Raw genomic sequence first — 23,866 nt, forward strand, 5'->3', positions numbered from 1 at the left:
CGGGAGCGCGCTCAGGCAGCGGTTTTCTTCTCCCACAATCCAGAGGCAGCGGCGCGGGAAGGGCGGGGAGTCGGCGGAAGGATATCGGCGCGGAGGGAGCGGAGCGCTCCCTTTGACGGAGGGGTGGCGGCCGTGTTGGGCGCCGAGGGGTGGGGTGTGATGCGGCACTGCGGCTCTGTGGCCGTTACTCCCGCTCCTCCAGAGAGGGCGGAGGCTGGAGCGCGGCGGTGATTTTGTGCCGGAGCTTCCCAGAGGCGAACTGAAAAGGCTGGCGGGGTTTAGGAAGCTGGGGGGTTAGGGACACACATTCAGGCCCCCACCCCCGGGAGGGGACGGGGGCTGGAGGCTAGGCTTGAGGGCGGCGGGAGAGCGCCGGAGGGATGGTGTGTGCTCGCGAGAAGGGGGCGAGCCCTGCCTGTCGGCGGTGAGGGGCTGCGGGCAGGGGAGGGCTCCATCGGTCGAAGCGGCTGCTTGGCCACCGGTGTGTGGAACGTGCTGAGCGGAGCGCTGGGCTGGAGCCTGGCGGCCACTTGTAATCCCCAACGTTGTATCTAACGTGCTGTTTGATTTAGCCCGCGTTGGAGATTAATTCATTGGGAGTTTCGCTCGTCTTGCTCCTCCAGGAGCTGGGCAACCTTGACGGGCTTTTTGTCTTGCTGCTCCAGCCCCCTTTCCCTTCCTCCTCCTTCCGATGCCTTTTCTCTGCCCCTCCTCGCCCGGTAAAGACATTGCCAGCTCAGGCTGCCGCTCGTGGCGGCTGTCGAAGCCACTGCTCGGGATTTCGGCTCTTTTCCCTCTTGGGTGTTTTTTGAGGAGGGAGAGCTTTTCTCCCCTCCACGATGAGATTTTCCTCCCTTGCGGAAATGGACTTTCATTGATTTTTACTTACTTCACCGTCTAGTGACCAATTCCCTAAGCGTATTTTTGTGGTAGTTCCTTTTTTTCCTCCCCAAATACATAATCTGTAAAATGGAGAACGAGATTTTTACTCCCCTTCTGGAGCAGTTCATGACCAGCCCCTTGGTCACTTGGGTAAGTGGGGTGTCCTTATTGTATACTTTGCTGCATTATTTGTGGCTGCAGAGATGGAGGTGGGCGTTCGTGGCGTGATGATGATCTTTCTGTTCTAGGTTAAAACGTTTGGACCTCTGGCTGCAGGAAATGGTACCAACCTGGATGAGTATGTGGCTTTGGTGGATGGGGTGTTCTTGAACCAGGTCATGCACCAAATGTAAGTGGTCTTTCCTTTTTTTTCTAGACAACTTGTTTTCTTTGGAAAAAATAGCATATTGTGAATTTAGAGGCTTTATGTTTTAAGCCCCCAATTTGGTTTATTAGCCAGAAAAAGTCCAGGTGATTCAGGAATTGGACGTTAAAAGGAGTGATAATCTTATATGCCCAGCACATTTATCGCAAGCCAGTAATTTTACCTGTTAAAATTGTGAAACTTTAATTTTTCGTTCTGTAAACTATGTATTGTCACGTACAGTCTTCAGTGCTGAAATCCAAACCATAGTGTGTCCTCTTTATTTGGCCAAATAAGAGAGAAAGAGAGAAAATGAATCTAGTTTCCTAAGGGGGGGTGGGGAGGACTTTACTGTGAAGTCATGTGCATTTGATGCAGAAATGTTTCTTACTAACCTTTGTGTTTAACAATAAATGGCTCAAATTTTAAAACTGGCGAAGTAATAGCAGATTTTGCAAGAGAGAGAATTTCAAACAATAGTTCTGATTGGTGAGGAGGGCTGTTGCTGTAGCAAGTAATTTAAATGCCTGTAATAACCAAAGTGATTAGATGATTTACTGCGTGAATGATTAGATTGCTGTATATTTTGGGAGATCATCCTAAGGTATTCTCAGAGGTTTTGAAACGCAGGTGACTGAAGTCTTGATGACAGCTAGATAATAATTCAGTAGGCGTATCTTTGTCTTCTATGTTTATATTGGATTTGTATTAAGTAGAAAAGTACATTTTTGACTTAGGTATTGAATACTGAAATCATATTGGTAACTGAATCAGTGAAATAAAAACTAGTCCATTTTTATTGTTACAGGTATTGGATCATACTTGCATTCTAAGTATTTGAGTGTAGGTTATCAAATTCTGCCTACTCCAGTTGTGCTCAAAATAATGTGTATTTAGGCTTAATTTCTCTTGAATTGAATCTGATTTACAAGAGTCGACTGGAACTTTTGATTTCAAAACGTTCTTCTCTCATCTATGTAGAAATTTAGTGCATTATTAATAAATATGTTAATAGAGAATAAGTACTGTTTTGCTCTAATAATTTTACATATATGATTTCAATTCTGTATTTTATTGAAAATGATTTTTTCTGTTTAAAAGAGGGCAGAAGTCAAATCCATAAGTAGCTGGTGCAGTGATAACTTCTGAGTCTGTGTGCTCAAAGAGATTTGTGTGCTATCTTTCATGTATATGCTGATCCTATGGGGAAGTATTATACTACCATACAGTCCCCAAAAGTGTTTTATTTGTATAGGCACTCAGAGAAATGTATATGTTATTTAAATGTGTATATGTTTTTATTTTTCCTTGAGAAAAAAAGAATGTAGAAATGAATTCTTTCCAGAGATTGTGAATATGTTTTTGGCAGCTCTCCCATAGAATTATTTTTTGTCTTTGCAATATCCCACTGTTTCATAAGCAAAATGGTAGAATGACTAAACTGACTTCTGTTTTAGGGAAAACACATGACAGGAAGGGTAGCCATTACAGTAGACGCTCAGAACTGGTTCCTCTGTGTCTCTTCACTTGCCTGTTTTTAGGCAGAAATTTTTGAATTTGCGTGCTGAACTCTAAAAAAATAGGTGTTTTCAAAAAAAATAGGAAAGTATATTTAGTTTTCTACTTTAATATTTTTTATTTGAATGATTCCTTTTTCAAAAAATATTTAGATTTTGTTTTTTTTTTGAGTCCTGAATAGTTAGCCGAGGTGCTAAAAGCAGACACTTTCCACTTGGAGTACAGTTTTATACTTAAAAAAAAAAAATTTATATTTTGAAATAGTGGTTGCAATGTTGTTGTTTTTTTTTTTTTTTTGAGAACTATTTTCCAAACCTCAAATCTGCTTCTGTGTTTTCAGTTCCTTTAAAAACTTTTCAGTGTCCTAATTCTCTTCTGAATGACCTGTATAAATTAAAGGAAAAGAAATTTAAGAAAAAGAAGTACATTTCTGTCTTAAAAAAAAAATTTGCTAAAATAAGATAACATAGATTTACTTTAATGAATTATTTAACTGATAGGATAAGAAAATATACATTGTTTTAAAAAATTATGGTTTGCTAATTTTTTATTTATTGGGGTTTTTGATAAGCACTTTACTCAAACTAATGTTTGATTTAATGTATTCTCTTGAAGTGTCAGTTACAACACTGTACCTAGTAAGTTAGCCCAAAAGTTAGCTTTAGTCTAAGTAATTTCTAGATTACATTTGGGTATAGAATTTGGAGTGAGAATTCTTTGTAAATGAAGTTGTTTATACATTTTTCTTATGTTTCTTGTGCTTGGAGTTTGTTGAGCTTCTTGGATCTGTTGGTTTATGGTTTTTATCAAATTTGGAAATTTTTTGGCCATTATTTCTTCAAATATTTTTTCCCCTCCCTCTTGGAAGTCCAGTTACATGTATGTTAGGCTGATTGACTTGTCTTAAAGCGCAGATCAGTTTTTTTTTTTTCAGTCTTTTTTTCCTCTTTGTTTCATTTTGGATAGTCTATTGCTATGTCTCCAAGTTTTACTAATCTTTTTTCCGCAATGTTTAGTCTGCTGTTAATTTTATCCAGTGTATTTTTCATTTCTGACATTATAGTTTCATCTCTAGAAACCTGGGCTTTTTTATATTTTCTGTGTCCTCATCGTCCATGTTCCATCTTTCTCCTAGCTTCTTAAACGTATGAAATACGGTTGTAAAGACTGGTTAAATGTCTGTGTCTACTATCTTTCTGGGTCAGCTTTAATGGATTTGTCTCCTGCTTTGTATGCCTGACATTGGAAATTTTACCTTGTTGTTGAGTACTGGATATTTTTGTATTTCGGTAAATACAGTTTGAGCTTTGTTCTGGGATTTGACCTTTGTGGGGTTGCTTTTAAGTTTTCTTAGGCAGTACTAGGGCAGCGTTTAGTTTGGGGCTAATTTTGTCCCACTGTTGAGGCAAAACTGTTCCAAGTACTCTGGCTATGGGAACAGGAACTGTTCCTGGTTCTCTGTGTGCTGTAGGTGTTCCTCTAATCCTCTGGGTGAGTTCTTCTTGGGTAGTTTCCTCATAGTATGCATTTATAAGTACTCAGCTGAAGGCTCGAGGAATACCCTCCACAGATCAGTGGGTCTTTCTGTGCAGCTTTCTCCTCTTCGGTGCTCGCTCCTGTGTTTTCAGCCCCCGGCTGTCTCCAGACTCAGTTTCTCCTCAACTCGGAGACTACCACACTCCACTTGAGTTCCCGCTCCCCTTTCCACAGCCTGGAAACTTTTTCAAGGCAATGAGCTGGGGCAGTTGTAGGGTTCACCTTGTTTGTTTCCTGTCTATCAGGGATCACTGTCCTTGGTTGCCTGATGTTCCATGTCTTGAAAAACTTTCATATATCTTAGGTCTTTTTTTTCCCACCAGTCGTTTTAGGCCTAAGAGCGAATTTCATCCCTGTTACTCCATCTTGGCCAGAGGTGGAAATCTCTTTATATACTTCACTTAGTGTTTTGCCTGCTAGTCTTATAGTACTGCTTTCAGATGTGACATTGAATTATGTTTTATGAGCTGTATTATAGAATTTTTTTAATTTAAAGTATTTACTAGAAATAAGAATATTGATTGATTGAATGACTCTGGTGTTGCCATTTTGGAGCCAGAGTGTGAAAGTGAAGAGTTGGATTTCATGACACTGTGTACTGACTCTCTCTTGTAATTTTGGAGTCTTTTCACTGACTTGGGATTCACTGTGTTTGGAGATGCATCCCGGATTTCACTGAGTGGGCCCTTAAATCAGAGAATCTCTGTAAGAGCTTGTGACATGGCAACAGTCCTCTTTAACTAATAGGAAGGGGAAGCTATTTAGAGATCTGGAGTGATGGCCCAGCTCTTCTGCATGCTGCAGGGCATTTTCCTACTTCAGCCAAATGAGTTTTTTTTCTTTTCCCCCTCACTGTTAGTGGTGAGACATAGGGCTTGGTGACAGTGAAGTAGAAATAATCATTTTTCCGTTGAGATGTTATTCAGTTTTGTAACCAATTTTGAATATTACTGTGAATTTTTAAGGAATTTGTGACATTGGAGTTAATTTCATAATCCTAAAAAGTACACTATTCATATTATGTAAGTAGTTGGAAATGTGGATATGTTAGGGTTTTAAATACTGAGATAGTTGATAATGGTATCAGAACAATGTTTGCAATTACTCTGTATGATTGAACCCCATTAGATAACTGTAGACATCTATACTTAGAATACTCGGTAATTATAATGTACTTGTTATGTCTTTTCTTCTTGTGGAATCTTGAGTTCTAAGGGGCTTTAGGAATCATCTACTATGAAAGTATTTTTAAATTAAACCTCTGACACATGGTCATCCAATTTCTGCGTAAGTATTTCCTGAGAATCAGCTTCATGAAGTATACCTAAAGAAGCCATTCATCTAATGGAGGAAGTTGACTGAGACATGTTCCTTTGTCCTGTCAATGCTTAAGATTTCAAAAGTAGATTGTGCTAACTCTATGTCTCTATAATAACCCTACAATGACTTATAGAATAAGCTGTTTTACCAAGTATGGCATTGACTCTGAATTTTGATATGATTACTCTCAGTTTTTCTCATTGGGCCTTATAGTTTTTGTTTATTGTATATTTAAAAAACACATACAGTGTAGTCAGAATTGCTAACTTATTACCAAGTTCTGTTGATTTACCTCCCGAATATTTCTCAGGTGTGTACCTGATTCTTGGATTAATTTAGTAGCCCCTGACTGGTCTTGTTTCCTTTGGCCTTAAAAAAAGAAAAAAACCAAACCAGTTGCCATCGAGTCAATTCCAACTCATAGCAACCCTACAGGACAGGGTAGAACTGCCCCATATCGTTTCCAAGGCTGTAATCTTTATGGAAGCAGACTGTCACATCTTTCTCCTGTGGAGTAGCTGATGGGTTTGAACTGCTGACCTTTTGGTTAGCAGCGAAGCACTTAAACCACTGGGCCACCAGGGCTCCTTCCTTTGGACATACCCCCCTTCAAATTGTCTTCCATCTCTGGTCATATGGAACTTTCTAAAACATAGATTTAATCACATCACTCCCCTGTTTAAAATGGTTCAATAGCTTTCCACTGCCTTCAGAGTAAACACAGAGAAAGTTTCTTAAGCATCTAGACCCCTTTGTGATCTGGCTGCTGCCAGCTTCTCTGGCTTCATCTTTGCATGGTACCACTCGTCAGCACCTAGCCCAAGACTGAGCAAACTTGTAGCCTCAGACATGCTGTGTTCTCCTGTGTCTGCGCCTTCCTATGCACTCTTCCCTTCCCCAGAACACTATCCCACCTCCTCTCTTGCTTTCTTTAACTGACTTTTATTTACCTCTCAAAACTGCTCTTCTGCTGTACCCCTCCTTGTGCTTTAGTAAGAGCCTATGTAAGCTTTTGTGGTAGCATTTATACCTCACTGTATTGTAGTTGTTTGTTTGCTTGACTCTGCTGACTAGCCTGTGAGTTTCTGGAAGCCAGGCTGTATATCTTTCGTCTCTGTATTCCTAGCAGAGTGCTGGACATACGGTAGATTCTCGATACACTTCTGTTGAAGGAATGAGTAATAGAGAGGCTGTCTGGTAAAGATGAATAAATTTGGGATTTGGGTCAGACAGACTTAGGTTCAGTTCTAGCTGTGCTATTTAATAACTTCGTGTCCTGAAACAATTTACTTAACATTTCCAAATCTTGGTTTCTACATCTGTAAGATGGAGATAATGTTTCCTTCCGTAGATGGTAGGGGACAGGGAGTATGGGGAAAGATTAGACATAATCTGTACTCAGGCAGGGGCAGTATCTGTTTTCTGTTTTGTTGACCACTGTATCCCCAGTGCTGGTTGCTGTCATTATTTTTATCCTGTGCTATACCGTACCAGCCTATTACTAGTTCCTCAAACAAGTCATTATCATTCACAGCTTACTTTTATATGACCTCTGTTAGCATCACATCCACATAGCTTTATCATCTTTTAACAAGTTACTTAGCCCCTCAGTTTTTTCACATATAAACTGGAGATAAAAAAAAATTATAGGATTAGTATGAGAACCAAATAGGATAATTTGTGTACAAGGCCTAACATACGGTAAGTCTTCAATAAATATTAGCTCTCTATATCTTTATTATTTTATTTTTATTATCATACACATTTTTCCCTAGACTGCCTTTCTGCCTTTCTTTGCTTAGCAAATTCCTACTCATCCTTTAATACTTGTGGTTCAGTGGATTTCTTTGTATGGCCTTTCTGGCCCTGGGTTTGTAATTCTCCCAAAACGATTGTTCTGGCCACAATCCTGCAAGTGATTGGTTGGTTTACTGTCCGCATAACTGGCTTGCAGGGATTGGTCGGTTTACTATTGGCATAAGTGGCTTGCAGGGATTGGTTGGTTTACTATTGGCATAAGCAGCTTGCAGGGATTGGTTGGTTTATGATCCACCTAAGGGATTGATTGGTGTAGGAAAGCCACGCCCTGAAATTAACAAGAAGTGTCCCTGTATAAACTGCCAATCTCACAGAGGTTTTGTGGGGGATTCCTGATCCACTAGAGCCAGGAGAGGAGTGTGTCCTTTGGACCCCAGGGTCCTTGCATCGAGAACCTCCTAAACGAAAAAACCAAACTTGTTCCATCAAGTTGATTCTGACTCATGAGACCCTGTAGGACAGAGTAGAACTACCCAATAGGGTTTCCAAGGCTTTAATCTTTATGGAAGCAGACTGTCCCATCTTTCACCCATGGAGTGGCTGGTGGGTTCAAACTGCTGACCTTTTGTGCTTAACCACCGTGCCACTAGGGTTTCTTGAGAGCCTCCCTCCTAGACCCAAATAAAAGAGCTGTAGTATGGGTCAAGGGCGGTAGTACTAAAGACCGAGAGAGACTGGCTGCAGTAGGTGAGTCGGCCTGTGCAGAGAGACTGTGGTGGTGGTGGGTGAGTTGGCCCATGGAGCAGATGGTGAAGGAGACAGCAACTGCAGCAGTACCAAAAGAAGCGGAAACAATGAACAGAACAGACTCATACGGTGGCACCAGAGCCTGAACCCTAGCTGAGTCTGCCAAGTGACATCATTGAATTTCCTGTTCGAAAGTTCCCTGATGGGTGAGAATGAGCGTTAGTTTTTGGGAAGGTTAAGTGGGTCTCCTTTGAGAGGTAAATGGGTCTTCTTTTAGATGTTGAGGCCTCATGCTGGGATCCCTCCTGAACCTCACACTTCGCATATTTTCATTGTTTATATCCTTCTCTGGTATTAAAGTTGTTATTGCAGTTATATTTGTTTCCATAAATTGTCTGTGACTGTTCCAAGGAATTCTTGAACCCAATAGAGAAAGTGTCGCGGGGGAAATGGCTGTTGTCAGAATGGTAGTGAGGTTGGAGAGTGGGGGTATATTTGACCTCCGTTCGCCTCATAGGAACCAACTTGGTGCTGATTCTTATAGTCAGAGTTATTGTTACAACACACTATGAAGTCCCTTGGCAAAGTTACTCGCTTTGTCTCCTATGATCCCACAGCACCTTTACCAAGTTGTTAAAGTGCCACCCCCTACTAGATTATTAAGCTTTAGAGGCTAGAGATTTTGTCTTTCACATCACCAGCATCTAGGATAATACCTGCCACGTGTCACGAGCATCTGGCATAGTACCTAGCATGTGGTAAGTTTTTAGTAAATGTTAAAAGAGTGAATGAAGGCCTTCCATAATTTTATTAATTTCCAAAATTCTGAGAACGTCTTCTAGTTTTAGCATCATAGAATTAATTTTATTTTTTAGTTTATCTTCTATTTCTCCTTTTTCTTTGGTCCTCTATTTGTCCCCTTATTTGTTTTAATTACCTTTATTGAATATTTCCTCCACCTGTGTTATGTCTCCCTTGAGGTGATGAGGCGGTAAGAACTCTGTGTCATGATCCATGGTTTTTTATGTTACTAGAATAAACAGTGCTTTCAGTTTGGTTTCCAGTAACTTTCCTGATGATGTCCAACATGTTGAGATTTTTGTCCATACAGGACTAGTGTCTTCACATTGGAGTGATGTCTTCAAGAATAGTCTGTAGTCATTGTCTGCCTCTCAGTATGACTCATCCAGTTAAACTATAGAAAGTGATGAGAAGGTAGGTTAAGAGCAGTTGAACTAGTTGCTGCATATGGGAGTATTTTGTTTTAACTGAAATTTCAGTTAAAATGTATTAGTTATAGGAAACTATAGTCCTCACAGAATAGATGGAAAGGAAGACCCAATTCCTAACTATACTTTATCAGAAGGACACTAGTTGACTTTCTTTTAGGATCAGTGAAACAATCTGGTTTTTTTTTTTTTGAATATTATGTTTTAGGTGAAGTTTACACAGCAAATTAGATTCCCGTTCAACAATTTATACACGAATTGTCCTGTGACATTGGCTACAATCCCCCTAATGTGTCAGCACTCTCAGCATTTCCATTCCACCTGCTCTGTTTGCATCCATCCAGTTTCCGTACCCCTCCTTGCCTTCTCTTCTTTGCTTTTGTGTAAATGTTGATCATTTGGTCTTGTATGGTTGATTGTTTAAAGGAGCACATTCCTTATGGGTGTTATTGTTTATTTTATAGGTCAGTCTATTATTTGACTGAAAGGGACCTCCAGGAGTAGCTTCAATTCCACGTTAAAAGGATGTCTTAGGGCGATAGTCTTGGGGTTCTTCTAGTCTCTAGTGGTCCAGTAAGTCTGGTCTTTTTTATTTTTTATGAATTTGGGTTTTGTTCTACATTTTTCTCCCATTCTAAGTGGGACCTTCTATTGTGTCCTTGGTCAGAATGGTTAGTGGTGGTAGCTGGGCACCATCTAGTTCTTCTGGTCTCAGGCTAGATGAGGCCAAGGTTTGTGGGGGCCATTAGTCCCGTGGACTAATTTCTTCCTTGATTCTTTGGTTTCCTTCACTCTCCTTTGCTCCACATGGAAATAGTTGTATCTTAGATGGCCATTAGCAAGCTTTTAAGACACAGGTGCTACTCACCAAACTAGGATGTAGAACATTATCTTTATGAAGTTACGCCGATTGACCTAGTTGTCCCATGAGACTATGATCCTGAGCGTTCAAACCCAGTAAATTAATCCTATGAGGTGTTTGGGTATGTCTAGGAAGTATCCATGACTGTGCCCCCTGTGTACTTTATTGTATATGTGAATATATATGCAGGACATACAAACATGTATATACACATGCCCACAAATAATGCACGCACATGTACTTCCATACGCCTTCCCACACCCATGTAGCATACATACCTACCTGTGTAACCATTCACATGTTTTTTGTTTGTTACTACTGTTGTTGCAAAATTATATACGTTATAGCGTTTACCATGGTTGTCCTTTCTTGCATACGTCTTAGTGTCTTCATTTACCTCGGTCACGTCGTGCTGATTTCCCCCATATTGTGCGTTGCTTTCCTATCACCAGAATCAGCATGTGTCTATCTAGGAAACCCTGGTGGTGTAGTGGTTAAGAGCTATGGCTGCTAACCAAAAGGTCGACAGTTTGAATCCAGCAGGCGCCCCTTGGAAACCCTATGGGGCAGTTCTACTCTGTGCTGTAGGCTTGCTATGAGTTGAAATTGACTTGACGACAGTGGGTTTGGTTTTGCTTTTTTTTTCTAGTAAATGATTCCCCCTTCCGCCCCCTTCCATCCCAGTAACCATCAGAGTTGCTTTCTGTGTATATACCCATTCTTGACTTTTTATAAAAGTAGTATTATGCAATAATTGCCCTTTCGTGTTTGACTTATTTCATTCATCATGTCCTCCAGATTCATCCATGTTATGTTTTGCTGAGTCATCATTATTTATCCTTGCATAGTATTCCATTGCATGTATATACTACATTTTGTTTATCCATTCAACTGTTGATGGGCACTTAGGTTGTTTCCATCTTCTTGCTATTGTGAGTAATGCTGCAATCAACAGTATCTAGTATTCTAGTAGATAGACGTCTCTTAATACTAAGTAAAATCTCAAGTATCATTTCTAAATATTGAAACATCCAAGATTGTTTCATGGGCCCATCAAAAGACTTTACTGAAAGAGTAAAAACCCTCTTGGCACAGTGGTTAAGAGCTCGGCTGCTAACCAAAAGGTCGGCAGTTCAAATCCACCAGCTGCTCCTTGGAAACCCTATGGGGCGGTTTTATTCTGTCCTGTAGGGTCACTACGAGTCGGAATTGACTCGATGGCAATGGGTTTTTTTTTTTTTTTTTTAATCTAGTATTCAGTTTAGTCATTAGTAAACTGACTGCTTTTAGAGAGGCAGTGTGGTATAGAGGGAAAAAAAAACACAGATTTGAGAATTACAAGTTTAAATCCTGGATCTGTTACTTAATGTATTATTTAACCAGTTACTGAAACTGGAAAATAACCTTAATATTATCCTTATTCCTGATTCCGTTCCTGTGCTACCTTGGCCCTATTTTCTAAGTTGCTGAAACTCATCAGCTTTACTCTGAGAAGAGCCCTGCCCCTGTCATTGAGGGAGCCCAGGGCAGGCATTCATTTACCGTTAAAATTATAAACCAGGCTAACAAATTGTTATGTTCTTTCCTTTTATCTTGATAAATATACCTTCATAATGACTCAGAAGGAAGGGTTCAAATTTAGAATTTGCAGAATTTAAAATTCATAAACTCATGTCATACTACAATGTGGTGGAGCCCCACCTCCTCCCCCAGTTCCTCGCTTTGTCTGACACTGCAGAAGGGTCTCAGGTGCATGCCTGTGGACATCCCAGCCTGCGTGCCCAAGGTCTAGGCTCTGGTGCTCCCTCCCCCAAACACCCGCTCCTTGTCCCAAGGTGTATGTGTCTGTAGCATAGCCCACCCGCAGGGGAACAGACCTGAGGAAGAGGCCTGTGTAGGCCCTGAAAGTGAATTAGGGATCTTTGGGCAAGAAATTCCAGAGTCTCGGGTACTCGGAATGTCATCTAGAAGGGAGATGGGGAGTGTGGGCCTGTCCCCTTGTTTCCGTGGATTCCACACTGTGGAGAGGGGTATGGCCTGAGGAGGGCTAGAGTGTGGTTCAGGGCAGACACCCCTCTTGTCAGGATCTAAAGGCAGTATTTTGAGGAGGAGGAGGGGATGATTCATTCAAGGATCAGTTCATTCAGTGAACAGTTTCAGTGCTTACTATCTGCCGAATTCTCTGCTGGGTGCTGGGTATATGATCCTGAATAAGGTATGGCCCTTGCCCACTAATAAGGGAGAGGAGTATGTAAACAAATTGCAGTGTGGTATATATGCTGTACTTTGTACACATGTGTACTTTGTCTCACGTACTTTGGACGTGTTATCAGGAGGGACCAATCCTGGAGAAGGACATCATGCTTGGTAAAGTAGAGGGTCAGTGAAAAAGAAGACCCTCAACGACATGGATTGATACAGTGACTGCAACAGTGGGCTCAAGCATAACAATGATTGTAAGGATGGCGCAGGACTGGGCAGTATTTCATTCTGTTGTACGTAGAGTCGCTATTAGTAGGAACCGACTCGACGGCATCTAACAAGAACAACATATATGCTGCATAGTAGAATTATGTTTTGGTATAGTCTTGGCACAAAGAAGGGAGTGATTATTTACATAGAGGGAAGGCTTCTTGGAGGAGGTAATATTTTGTGCTGGGACATGAAAGTTGACCAGGAATAATGGGTGCATAGGGGGAGTGGGAGGAAGGGCATTTTAGGTGGAGGACATAGCATGAGTAAACGCATGAACATGTGAGTAAATATGGTTGAATCTGGGAACTATGGGATATTTTGTCTGGCTGAAGCAGAGATTGTATGCTTCTTGCACATGGAAATGAGTGTGAAGAGAGGTGGGCAAGGAGGAACAGATCAGGGAAGGCTTTGTATTCCATGCTAAGAAGATTGTATATTTTCCTGTACAGTAGTGTTTCTTAAACTGGGTCCACAGATATTCTTGGGGCCTGTGAGTACTTTGTGTTGTTGTGTGCTGTTGAGTCAATTCTGACTCATAGTGACCCTATATGACAGAATAAGGTATGATCTTTCTGCCCCACAGGGTTTCCTAGGCTGTAATCTTTACGGGAGCAGATTGCCAGGTCTTTTCTCCCATGGAGCCCCTGGTGGGTTCAAACTGCCAACCTTTTGGTTAACAGCTGAGCACTTAACAATTGCACCACCAGGCCTCCTTGTGAGTATTTTAGGCATTTTAATTTTTGTGTTTTCATTTTACCAATTATATTTTTTTCCAGAGGTAATAATAAAATTCTTTTGTAGTGATAATCCTTGACTGAGATATTTTTTCATAGGTTTAGACTACTTTTTTAACTTACTTTCTCAGACTAGGTCCATGGACTCCTTGATAATTGTTTCTTTCAAAAGTGTCACTACCTTACTCAAGCTTGAAAACAATAATGTAGGCTCTAGCAATTCAAAGAAGTAATCTAAATACATAGCGTTTACATTTTAGAAGAATTGGTCTGGATTTGGTTATGGCTGTAATCTAAGCTATAATTGATGAGGGTCAGAACAGAGATACGAACCGCAGTGATACAGAAGAGGCATTATGGAAGACAGTATGAGAACGTTGAAATGATGGGACTTGGTTACCAATCTGATACGGAGAATGAGAGAGGGATAAATCCAGGATGACTACCAAGGTTTTACTTGAATAAACAGTGACTAGTAGTGCCTTCAGTAAGACATTACAGGATGAAAGGCTGAAGAGAAGTGTGGAAAACAAGTTCTGCGTTAATTTTGGAATATCTGGTGGAGATAATCTTGTAGACAGGTGGATGTACGTAGGCCTGGAGCTGAGGAGAAAGGTCTAGAATAGAGATAGGGAAATTAGCTTTTAAGTTTGTAATAGAAACTAAGGACATGGTGTCAGAAAAAAAAAACAAAAAAAAAAAACAGAAGAGGGCCAACGACAGGTTCTAGGAAACACAAACAGTTAAAAGGCTGGAGGTTTGGGAGGGAGGAAATCACAAAGAGAGTCAGTTAATCATGCAGAGTTTGATGGCTAAACTTATTGGAGATTTGGAAACCACACACTTGCAGAGGAGCCAGTCAGCATAGTAGAGTAACTTATCCAGTAGTGCTTAGCTGCTCAGAAGCTGACAGAAATATTGGCGTTTATTCAGAGTTGGGGATTGGTAAGTAGGTGTAGGGTGGGAGATAAAATGTCCTAGAGATTCTAGGTATATGGTTAAAATAAATCCCAGTGTGAGCATTAAAATGGGGAGGAAAGTGAGTATCATCAGGAGGAGGCTGACGGACTGGATGGAGGTTGCAATAAGGATGAAGAGTAGGCTTAGAAGGAGTGAGTGAGTGAGTAAAGGATGCAAAGTTGGGTAGAGGGGACTTTCAGAGTTTGAGATTTTGGCGGTTGTGCAATTCTGCATGGTGATTAGGGCCAAAATTAGAGCTTGCGATTGGGTAGATAGAATGGAATAAGAGTGAGGGTAACTAAAGTGAAAAGGAACTTCCTTCCTCATTCCTTGTGATGTTATAATCTCTTGATTACCACTCGAGATAGAAATAAGTATTTTGAATTAAATAAAAAACTAGTCAATTAAAGAATAAATAGCTAATTTTAATGGTGCTATAATTAAAGAGTAATAGTAGGGAAAGAAGAAGACTGCTGATTGTTTATTAGTTTTACATTAACATAATCTTTGTGTTAAAAGTCATACTTTGTGAAATATCTCAATAGTTCTTCAGGAAATTAAAAAAAAAAAAAAGTGTATTCTTAATATGACTTACTTTTATAGTGCAGGCCAGAAAAACGTTTGACCTTCACATTATCTTTGACGACATGGCTGTGTCCTTTTCCTCGGTAGTCGAGTAGCAAGGAAGATGGTTACTTTTAGGTGTTGGGTTCTACTCCTTGATTAAGACCTGGATTACTACACAGTTGTGGAGGATGAGAAATTGTGGAGAAAGACCAACAGAGGCAGCACCCCAATCCATTTTTATTATGACTGGTTAAAGAAAGGATGAACTACGGTAAAATCTTCGTTAACGTGAGTGTTCAGGGAAAATGGCGTTTTCCCATATTTGAAGATCAACTTACTTTTTCTAACTCTTTATTTAAAATCTTTCTAAATGAGTTGACTGTGTTTCCACGTTAAGACATAGAATACACATGTAATGATTAGAATCTTACAGTATCTCATAGTGTTGTAAACATAACTTTGTGTTAGACCCTGAATACATACACTGATGATAAACTAAATGATCCTAAGCATTTATTTGAAAACGAATCTCTGGTTATTAGCTTGGTTTTTCTTTCTAAAATCTGTATGGATTTTATGTTTCTTCTCCGTGTTTGTGTGTGTGTGTGTGTGTGAGTGAGAGAGTATGGATAGAATGGGGGACCCTTACCGTTTAGAGGAGCCCTGGTGGTGCAGTGGTTAAGAGCTTGCCTGCTAACCAAAAGGTCAGCAGTTCAAATCCACCAGGTGCACCTTCGAAAGCCTATGGGGCAGTTCTACTCTGTCCTGTAGAGTTGCTATGAGTCAGAATCAACTTGATGGCAATGGGCTTGGCTTGGGCTATCATTTAGAACTTAGTGGCCGCCTCTGGAGGTATGGATAGTCAGGGAAGCCTGTATGTGGAGGAAATTAGAACTCAGGCTAAGGAAGCAGCTTGTGAAAAAAAGCACAGTGTATATATGATTTGGGTATTCTGCTATTACTTAATAGGACTTCATATTTTTAGAGTTGTCGTATAGGGAGACTTATTTTTTTTTTTAATATTAGAGAAAATGATGAAAAAGATAAAACACTTTCTTAATCCAATTAAAAAACTTCTTTCTTGAGATACATTTCTATAAGTCCATGATTATTTTAGTTCGTTCCACCACCTGTCAGTTTGCCATATGGTGGTGGCTTGCGTGTTGCTATGATGCTGGAAGCTATGCCACTGGTATTTTAGAGTCACCCATGGTGGACAGGTTTCAGTGGAGCTTCCAAACTACAACAGAGGAGCAAGAAAGTTCTGGTGATCTACCTCTGAAAATTAGCCAACGAAAACCCTGTGGATCACAACAGAATATTGTCCAATATAGCGCTGGAAGATGAGCCTCTATGTCAGAAGGCACTCAAAATAGACAGTGACAGCAACCGTGGACTTTGACATACCAATGATTGTGAAGGTAGCAGGACCGGGCGACGTTTAGTTCTGTCGTACATGAATCTCCATGAGTTGGAGACAACTTGATAACAACTAACAACATTTAGGTCATTAATTAGAAGAGATTGTACTTTGGAAAATATTCTTACATGTCTTCCCCATTTTAGAGGACTTTATTACTTCCGCGAAAAAATGACAATGATGCCTATCACTAATGACTAATCAAGTGAACTATTTAAATTACCCTAGGAGGGTTTAAGGACCTTGCTCTATTGAATTGATAGTATGGGAGTGAAAGCCGTAGTAGTTGAGTCTGTCACTGATCAAAGGAAATCGCTAACTACACATCAGCCCCTTTGGGAATTTCTTGAGTCTCTAGGACTGACTGGATCTGGAGCAAACACTGCCCTGGAATACTGATTACGACAGACCTCCGTGATCCTGTCTTAAGGTTTAAGGACAGTAGGTAAAGGTTCCATCACAAATCAATGATGATGCCCCTGGTGCTATAGACAGTCTTCCTTCATTTTAGTCACTGGCCATGTGGCTGACCACCATATGTAAATATGGAGGTTCTGTTCCTTTATGAGGACACCGATTAGCGTAATACCAAGTCCTCGCTCAGGTCTCCATACCAGGAACAGGAATTGATTTGCCTAATAACAATAGTTCTCAAAGGGAGAGCAACAGATGGGGCGGGGGGCGGGGCGGGGAGAGAGAAGGATCCCGGAGACTGTTTCAAGGGAGTTTGAGAGGTCAACGTTATTTTCATTAATGATACTAAGGTATGATTTACTTGTCTGTATTTGCAAAGCACTGATGGTACAAAAGCAAAGGTGGCACCTTAGCATGAATCAGGAAGTGGTACCTGTGACAGTTACTGTGTTCTTCACAGCTGTTCACTTGCAATTTAAAAAAAAAAAAAAATCGAGTTTCACTGGAAAATGCACTGGATGAAGCAGTAAAAGTATTTTAATTCTTGACCCAAGTACCCATCTTTTTAATATTCTGTGGGGTGAAATGGGAAGTATTTACAAAGCATTTCTGTTGCATAATGAAGTGTGATGAGTGCCTCAAGGAAAAAAGTACGATTTTTTTTGAGATGCAGGTCTTTATTTTGTGGAACATCATTTTTACTTCAGAGAATGCAGGCAGAAAAACTATGGTTATTCAAACTTGAATTATAGAAAATGTTTATCTGCTGACATGAGCTTGGCAACTTCTGAATATTTAAAGACTTTTTTGGTGAAGATTGGAGGTGATATTAATTAATATTATTTCTTTAATATTGAATAATAAAATGTGCCAACAGTTGGAACATCTGTATAAGTCAGTGAACCAATATTTTCAAAATGACCAACACATAGTGTTAAAAAATTGTACATATGTTAAAGACCCATACCAAAAAGAAACCAAACCCATTGCCGTCCAGTCGATTCCGACTCACAGCGACTCTATAGGACAGAGTAGAACTGCCCCATAGGGTTTCCAAGGTGCGGCTGGTGGATTCGAACTGCCAGCCTTTTGGTGAGCAGCCACGCTCTTAATGTGCCACTAGGGCTTCTACAACATGCTAAATAGACCGATGGACTTTAACGTGTAACAGAGTAAGAAAAGTTCATTGATACGCTTTCAGATTCAATACTGCAACTAACTTTTAACATTTGCAAGTCACTATGAAACTTTTGAAATAACTAAGTGATTTATATATCTACTTCGAAATGTGCATATGCCAGAATATTTACTTCAGGAAAAAAATTAATTCAGTAAATAATATCACCATAATGGGTTATTGCATACTGAATTCTGATAGTATCAAAGAAGAATACCAATAGTTATCTGAAAGGTCTATTAAAATATTCTTTCTAATTACGTATTTGTGTGAGGTTAGATTTTTCTTCATGTACTTCAACCAAAACAATGCAACACATTGAATGACGAAGCAGATTTAAACATCCAACTGTCTCCTATTAAGGTAGACATTAAAGCAATTTACCAAAATGTTAAAGAATGTTGCGCCCCACTAAAATTTTTTCTGTTTTGGAAAAGATAGGTAATTATCATAAAAATGCTTTTTATGTTAACATACAATGAGTTTGTTAATTTTAAATAATTTTAAAATATATTTATTAATTTTAGTTTCTAAAACAGGAAGTATAGATAGCTATAACCCACATAAACAACAGATCTTTGGAGTCCTCAATAATATGTAAGAGTGAAAAGGCGTGCTGAGACCAAAAAGTCAGAAAATTGCTGCCTAGTATTTGAAGGGCTCATGATGGAGCCTAGGCTATTCTAAGAAAGAAAAGGTGGTCTTCAGCCATTTTATCCAATTGCATAAAACCCAAGTTAAGTGTATAAATAGTATTGTATTTTGATTTGTGTGTCTGTTCGCAGTTTTTAAATTAAAGCATTGGTTCTTTTGATTAGCTCAGTGAGTATCATGCTATATTGCTAGCTCAATCTTGTCATTTTAATGAGGGCTAGCTAGAAAACGTCATAGATAATGTCTTTAATTTTTGAAGAGGTGACTTAATGTGTCTAAAATTATGAGAATAAATACATGAAAGGGACTGTGACTGTAATCTCTGTGTGATAATTATATGCCACATACCTCTCCGAGAGTAATGGTTCAGTCATTGGAAAGATGAAATTAGTTAATATACGTGAAAATACTCAGATGTATAGAAGATTACATTAATATTAGGTTCTTTTGTTAGCCATCACACACAGTGCTGGAGTTTGTAAGAAAGAGGAGGGATTAAGTTGGAGGGGTACTTTTTTTTTTTAAAGCTACTAATTTCCATGATTATACTGCAGACTGAGATACCTAACTGTTTGGATGGATAACTCATAATGGTGATATGATTTACGGAATTAATTTTTTTTCCTAAAGTAAATATTCTGGCATATGCACATTTTAAAGTAGACACATAAATCACTTAGTTATTTCAAAAGTTTCATAGTGACTTGGAAATGTTATATAGTTACATGTTACCATATAGAATATGTCAAAAACTTTAAAAAAAATTATATGAACTAGTTTTAAGTTAGAGTAGCATGATAAAAAACATGAGCACATGTAGTTTTAAAGCACCAACACTGAACAGATGGTACCAGAGGGCACACAACAGGTTTGCAGTCTGGGTAGAACTGCTTCAAGCCATTAAAACTATCAGATTTCTGTTTCTTGTAAATATTAGTCAATCAGTAAGTAAAGACATAGTCCTTGGTTGTACAGGGACCAAATCTTAAGAGTATTAGTGTTGCAAAAATGCTAACTTTTCCTTCATCTTTTCCCCTAATTTAAAAATTTTCTGTATGCAGTGGTAGATAGTACTGTTGTCTGTTTATTATTTTAATTGAAATTAATGCAACTTGTCATAACTGGGTCGTTTATAAATGTGAAATTGCTTGAGGCCCTCTTTCACTGCCACGTTGCATTTCATTTCTGGCTGGACAGATTTGAGATATATCGCTAGGCTATTTGCCACTAAAGCATTTTTATTTTTCATCTTATAAAAGGAAATGGTTGATTTGAGATTGTGTTGCCTGGGAAGCAGCTATGTATGATTAGAAAGGCGTCTGCTCACATTTCATGGATCGCATGTGTATCATGCAGTAGCTCATTTTTTATTTTAGAAAAAGATCTTTCTAAAAATATATTCTTAAAATAAGATGTGCTTTGAAAAAAGCCTGATCAAAACTTCGTTAATTATGACTCCATCTGAGTTTGGTAACTTTCCTCTAGTCTCCCTCTGAATTAATCTTTGTTCAGTGTTTTAAATATTAGACATGAGTGAAAGGTAGAATATTTAGAGTACTTAATAAACTACAGATTTTTTTTTAGAAAATTATGTAAGTCATACTAAACCCAGTATATGTTACTGTACTGTTATTTTTATTATATAAGAAATTTTAAAGTACATATAACAATGGTAGTGCTTTCTATCTTTACAAAAAATGCATTTTTTACAGAAGTTGTTTTTATATTGTTTTATATTCTTGTATGTTTATGTTTAATCTCACAAATGTTTTATGACTGTGAATCCCTAGCATTGAATCCAGCATGTACAGCCTCATTAAACATGCTTCAGCTAAATAACAGTCATACACAATTACTGACATGTTTTTCCCTAGGAGTTAATAAAATTGACAGGTCTCATGAATCAAAAAAATTTTTGTGGGTGTTTTTCCTCTTTAAAAATGTTTTACATGGTTAAAAGGATTAGTTAATACCAAAACAGGTTTATAGTGGAAAACAGCAATCCTCTGCACTATCCTTCCCCACGTCGGTACTGTTCTCCAGAGTAAAAACTGTTAATTTGTTAGCAGTTTCTTCTGTTATTTAGCTCCATACATCGTGATAATATGCCTACCCAGGTATTCTTGATTTATCCCTTTTGGACATTATCTATTGTCTTCCTGATAATAGTAGGTGATATTTTAGCTTTTTTTTGTGCCCTCAACCTTATTCTTCTTACCATGTCCTCCTAATACATTTATCACAAGTTTAATACATCAGTAGTCACTGTTTACATTATTAGAACTATATATAGTGTTCACTACTGAGCCAGGGAGTGTGCTATAATTACATTTTCTTTTAAAAATATATAATTCTTCCTGAAGTTATCAATTGCCTTGATTTTTTGTACTTAAATAATTTTTCATAAACCTTCCTTAAATATTCAACTCCTTTCATGGAGGTGGAGCTCAGGGCTTTTCAGGCAGTGTCACTGGAGAGCAATCCCTCCCACCTAAATAAATCCAACCCTTGGGATGAAAGGGCCAGTTGTCCATGATCCTAACATATGTCGCTATGACCCTAACTGGATTAGGAATGCATCAAACAGGAAACCCAAGTCTTGTAATTGAAAGTTTATTGCTCTCTGGATCCAGACCTAGAGCCCTTAGTGGTTATCCTGGCCTCCAACTCTAGAACTTTTATGATAATAGACTGCGATGTAATATCCAGTGATTCGGAATGAGTAGGACGTCCAGTTCTGTTTGCATATTAAAATAACTCTCAGGTAGGCACAGTGGCAATTAGGAACTGAAACTGGAGGCTTCGTGTGCCGACGTATTACCCTGTTCTACCACAGAGCCCCACTCTTCTATTGGATTTCTTGATGAGCCTACCAGACCATAGAAGTCCCCCCAGGTCCCAGATAGTCATAGCACAGAGGCCTGTGAAGGACCACAGTTTTATAAAAGGATGCAAAAAACTTCCATTCTCCTTCTTTAAGATTCCTATTGAATATGATATTTTAGGTATTGAAGTACTTTTCCTTCAATTTTTTTGAAATACTTTCTTTAGCTTATCTAAATGGAGTTTTTCGTTTTTCCTCAGATTTCTAAAATAAGTTCTAATATCCTTAGTATGTAAAAACGAAACGCTTTTTATACTCAGAATTGTCTTAATTGTTAAATTGTTAAAAGCAGTTTTTCTCAAAGGGTGAAAAAAACTTACTAGAAAGCTTATAAATAATTATTTTACCATGGAATTTTAAAGAAGATTTTGAGCAAACAGGAATTTTGAAGTCTGAAAACTTGCTCATTCTTAGAAGTGCTTTCATGCAAAGGAGACTATAGACCTTCCTGGTGATGGAATAAATTTCAAGATATCATGTGAGCAATGTTGGACATAAAATTTAAAAAGAAAATTTTAAACTTTGGTTAAAAAATATCACCTTAAAGAACACAGAGACATATAGGGACAAAATATTTACATTATAAAACTTGTTGAAGTAGGAAAGAAATGACCGCATGCTTATTAGAATATGATGTATCCCAAAGTATAATCCAAATTGTATGTCAAGTCATGTGATAATGGGCTTACACTATAAATATGTGCAGCTTTTTAAAACTTTATGTACATTTTTAGTAGTAATATTGAAATCTTTATTAAATATTTATTGTCAGATTTAAATAACAAGGTTTATAATAAAATAACACTGTAATGAACTGGGGGAAAAAGGAAATTAATCTTGTTTAGTTTGATTCCTTGCTCTGAAAACAGACTAGGGAATATCTTCAAACAATGCAATAAAAGTGATTTATTGCACACATGGATTTTATAGATAACATTGCTGGAAACCTTTTCTATCGTCTTTTTTTTTTTTTTCTTTCCTGAATGATCCTGTAACAGAAAAGACTGAAAGAGGTTAAAGGAAAAAACTGTAGGATCCTGGGCAAGTTACTGTTTTGAACTTCGATTTTTCAGTTTATAGTGAAATTAGATATCTCTGAAGTCTTTCCTAGGTCTAGATGTCAGGGTGTGAAGAGCGGAGTTGTGGGTGAGGTTTGTAAAGGGATTCAAATGTAAAGAAAATAGAAACAAAAAGATGGAAGAAGACTAGAGAGGACAGCTATTTATTGAATGTCTATGATTGTAAATGAAATTTAATAACTAAGTATATCAAGGAGACCGGTGGCGCAGCAGTTAAAGCACTCGGCCGCTAACGGAAACGTTGGTGGTTTGAACCTACCAGCTCCTCCGCGGGAGAAAGGTGTGGCAGTCTGCTTCTGTAGAGATTTACAGCCTTGGAAACTATGGGACAGTTCTACTCTGTCCTATAGGATCACTATGAGTCAGAATCAACTCAGCGGCTACGAGTTTGGGGTTTTTTTTTTTTTGGTAGTTACACCTAACATTTTGTTACTGCAGTTGTTCCTGCGCTTGTCTCACAATTACAGGTATACTTGATAAAGCTTGATTTTATATACATTAAGGAGTCTAGCCAGAGTAGGTATTCAACAAGCATTTGTTAACTTACTGACTACAGGTGTACCAGAGTTGATTCTCTAAAAGAAGGCTTTCCCTTCAGCTCTCTGGGTTTTTAACCATGGTGTCCTGACCACGCTGCTGTTTGTCTTTGTCTGCCATAACACATGTCTCTGATTTCTGCACTATAGTCTCCTTGCTTTTGTAAGTAATTCTGGTTGGCACTTTTGCCTCAGAAACCCACTTTCCCACTTAGACTGTCGTTTGCCTTGGGCTGTTCTGACTTGAGTTGTTATTTCCCTTACACTAAGCATAAATCAGCCACAGCTTGGAATAGCCTGCCTCAGCGCTGTGTACTGTGTTCTGCAGATCTCCAGTTGTAGTTTAGGTCTCTGTTAACTCAGCTGATCTCTGGGACACAAATCTTAGTAAGGAGTATCTATTCCAGACTGCCAAGTGGGTTGTTAGCTTGGAGAATGTCATCTCAGCTCTTATTAAAAAGCAGCCATTTTTAAAACACTGTTTAGGTCCAGATCATTTGTTCTTTGTTTATTCAGACTACATTTGTGCCGGTAAATATACTAGTTATTGGAGATAAATATGAATAAGCAATGGTCCCTGCTCTCAAGGAACTTACAGTCTAATGAGAAAGTAAGTTTTAAAGACAGTGAAGGATTAAAAGGACTATGATAGAAAACCAGAGACTTCATCAGCCTGAGACCAGAAGAACTAGATGGTGCCCAGCTACCACCAATGACTGCCCTGACAGGGAACACAACAGAGAGTCCCTG

General features: G+C 38.8%; 1 protein-coding gene across 5 annotated transcripts in view; it reads left to right on the top strand.

The window, feature by feature from the left end:
- Positions 1-118: 118 nt before the first annotated feature.
- The window catches only part of CCDC88A (coiled-coil domain containing 88A), a 123,248-nt gene continuing 99,500 nt past the window's right edge, over positions 119-23,866 (top strand). For 3 of the 5 annotated variants that reach the window (XM_023735088.1, XM_023735086.1, XM_023735089.1), the window contains exons 1-2: positions 121-1,032; positions 1,131-1,231. In XM_023735088.1, the coding sequence (XP_023590856.1) occupies positions 970-1,032; positions 1,131-1,231 (164 nt within the window). In that variant the 5' untranslated portion in view covers positions 121-969. Of the gene's footprint in view, positions 1,033-1,130; positions 1,232-23,866 lie in introns of all 5 variants that reach the window. The other 2 variants (XM_012556553.2, XM_004369452.2) reach the window with 2 other exon arrangements.

This window comes from Trichechus manatus, unplaced genomic scaffold (genome assembly GCF_000243295.1).
Source record: "Trichechus manatus latirostris isolate Lorelei unplaced genomic scaffold, TriManLat1.0 scaffold00005, whole genome shotgun sequence".
NCBI classification, from domain to species: domain Eukaryota; kingdom Metazoa; phylum Chordata; class Mammalia; order Sirenia; family Trichechidae; genus Trichechus; species Trichechus manatus.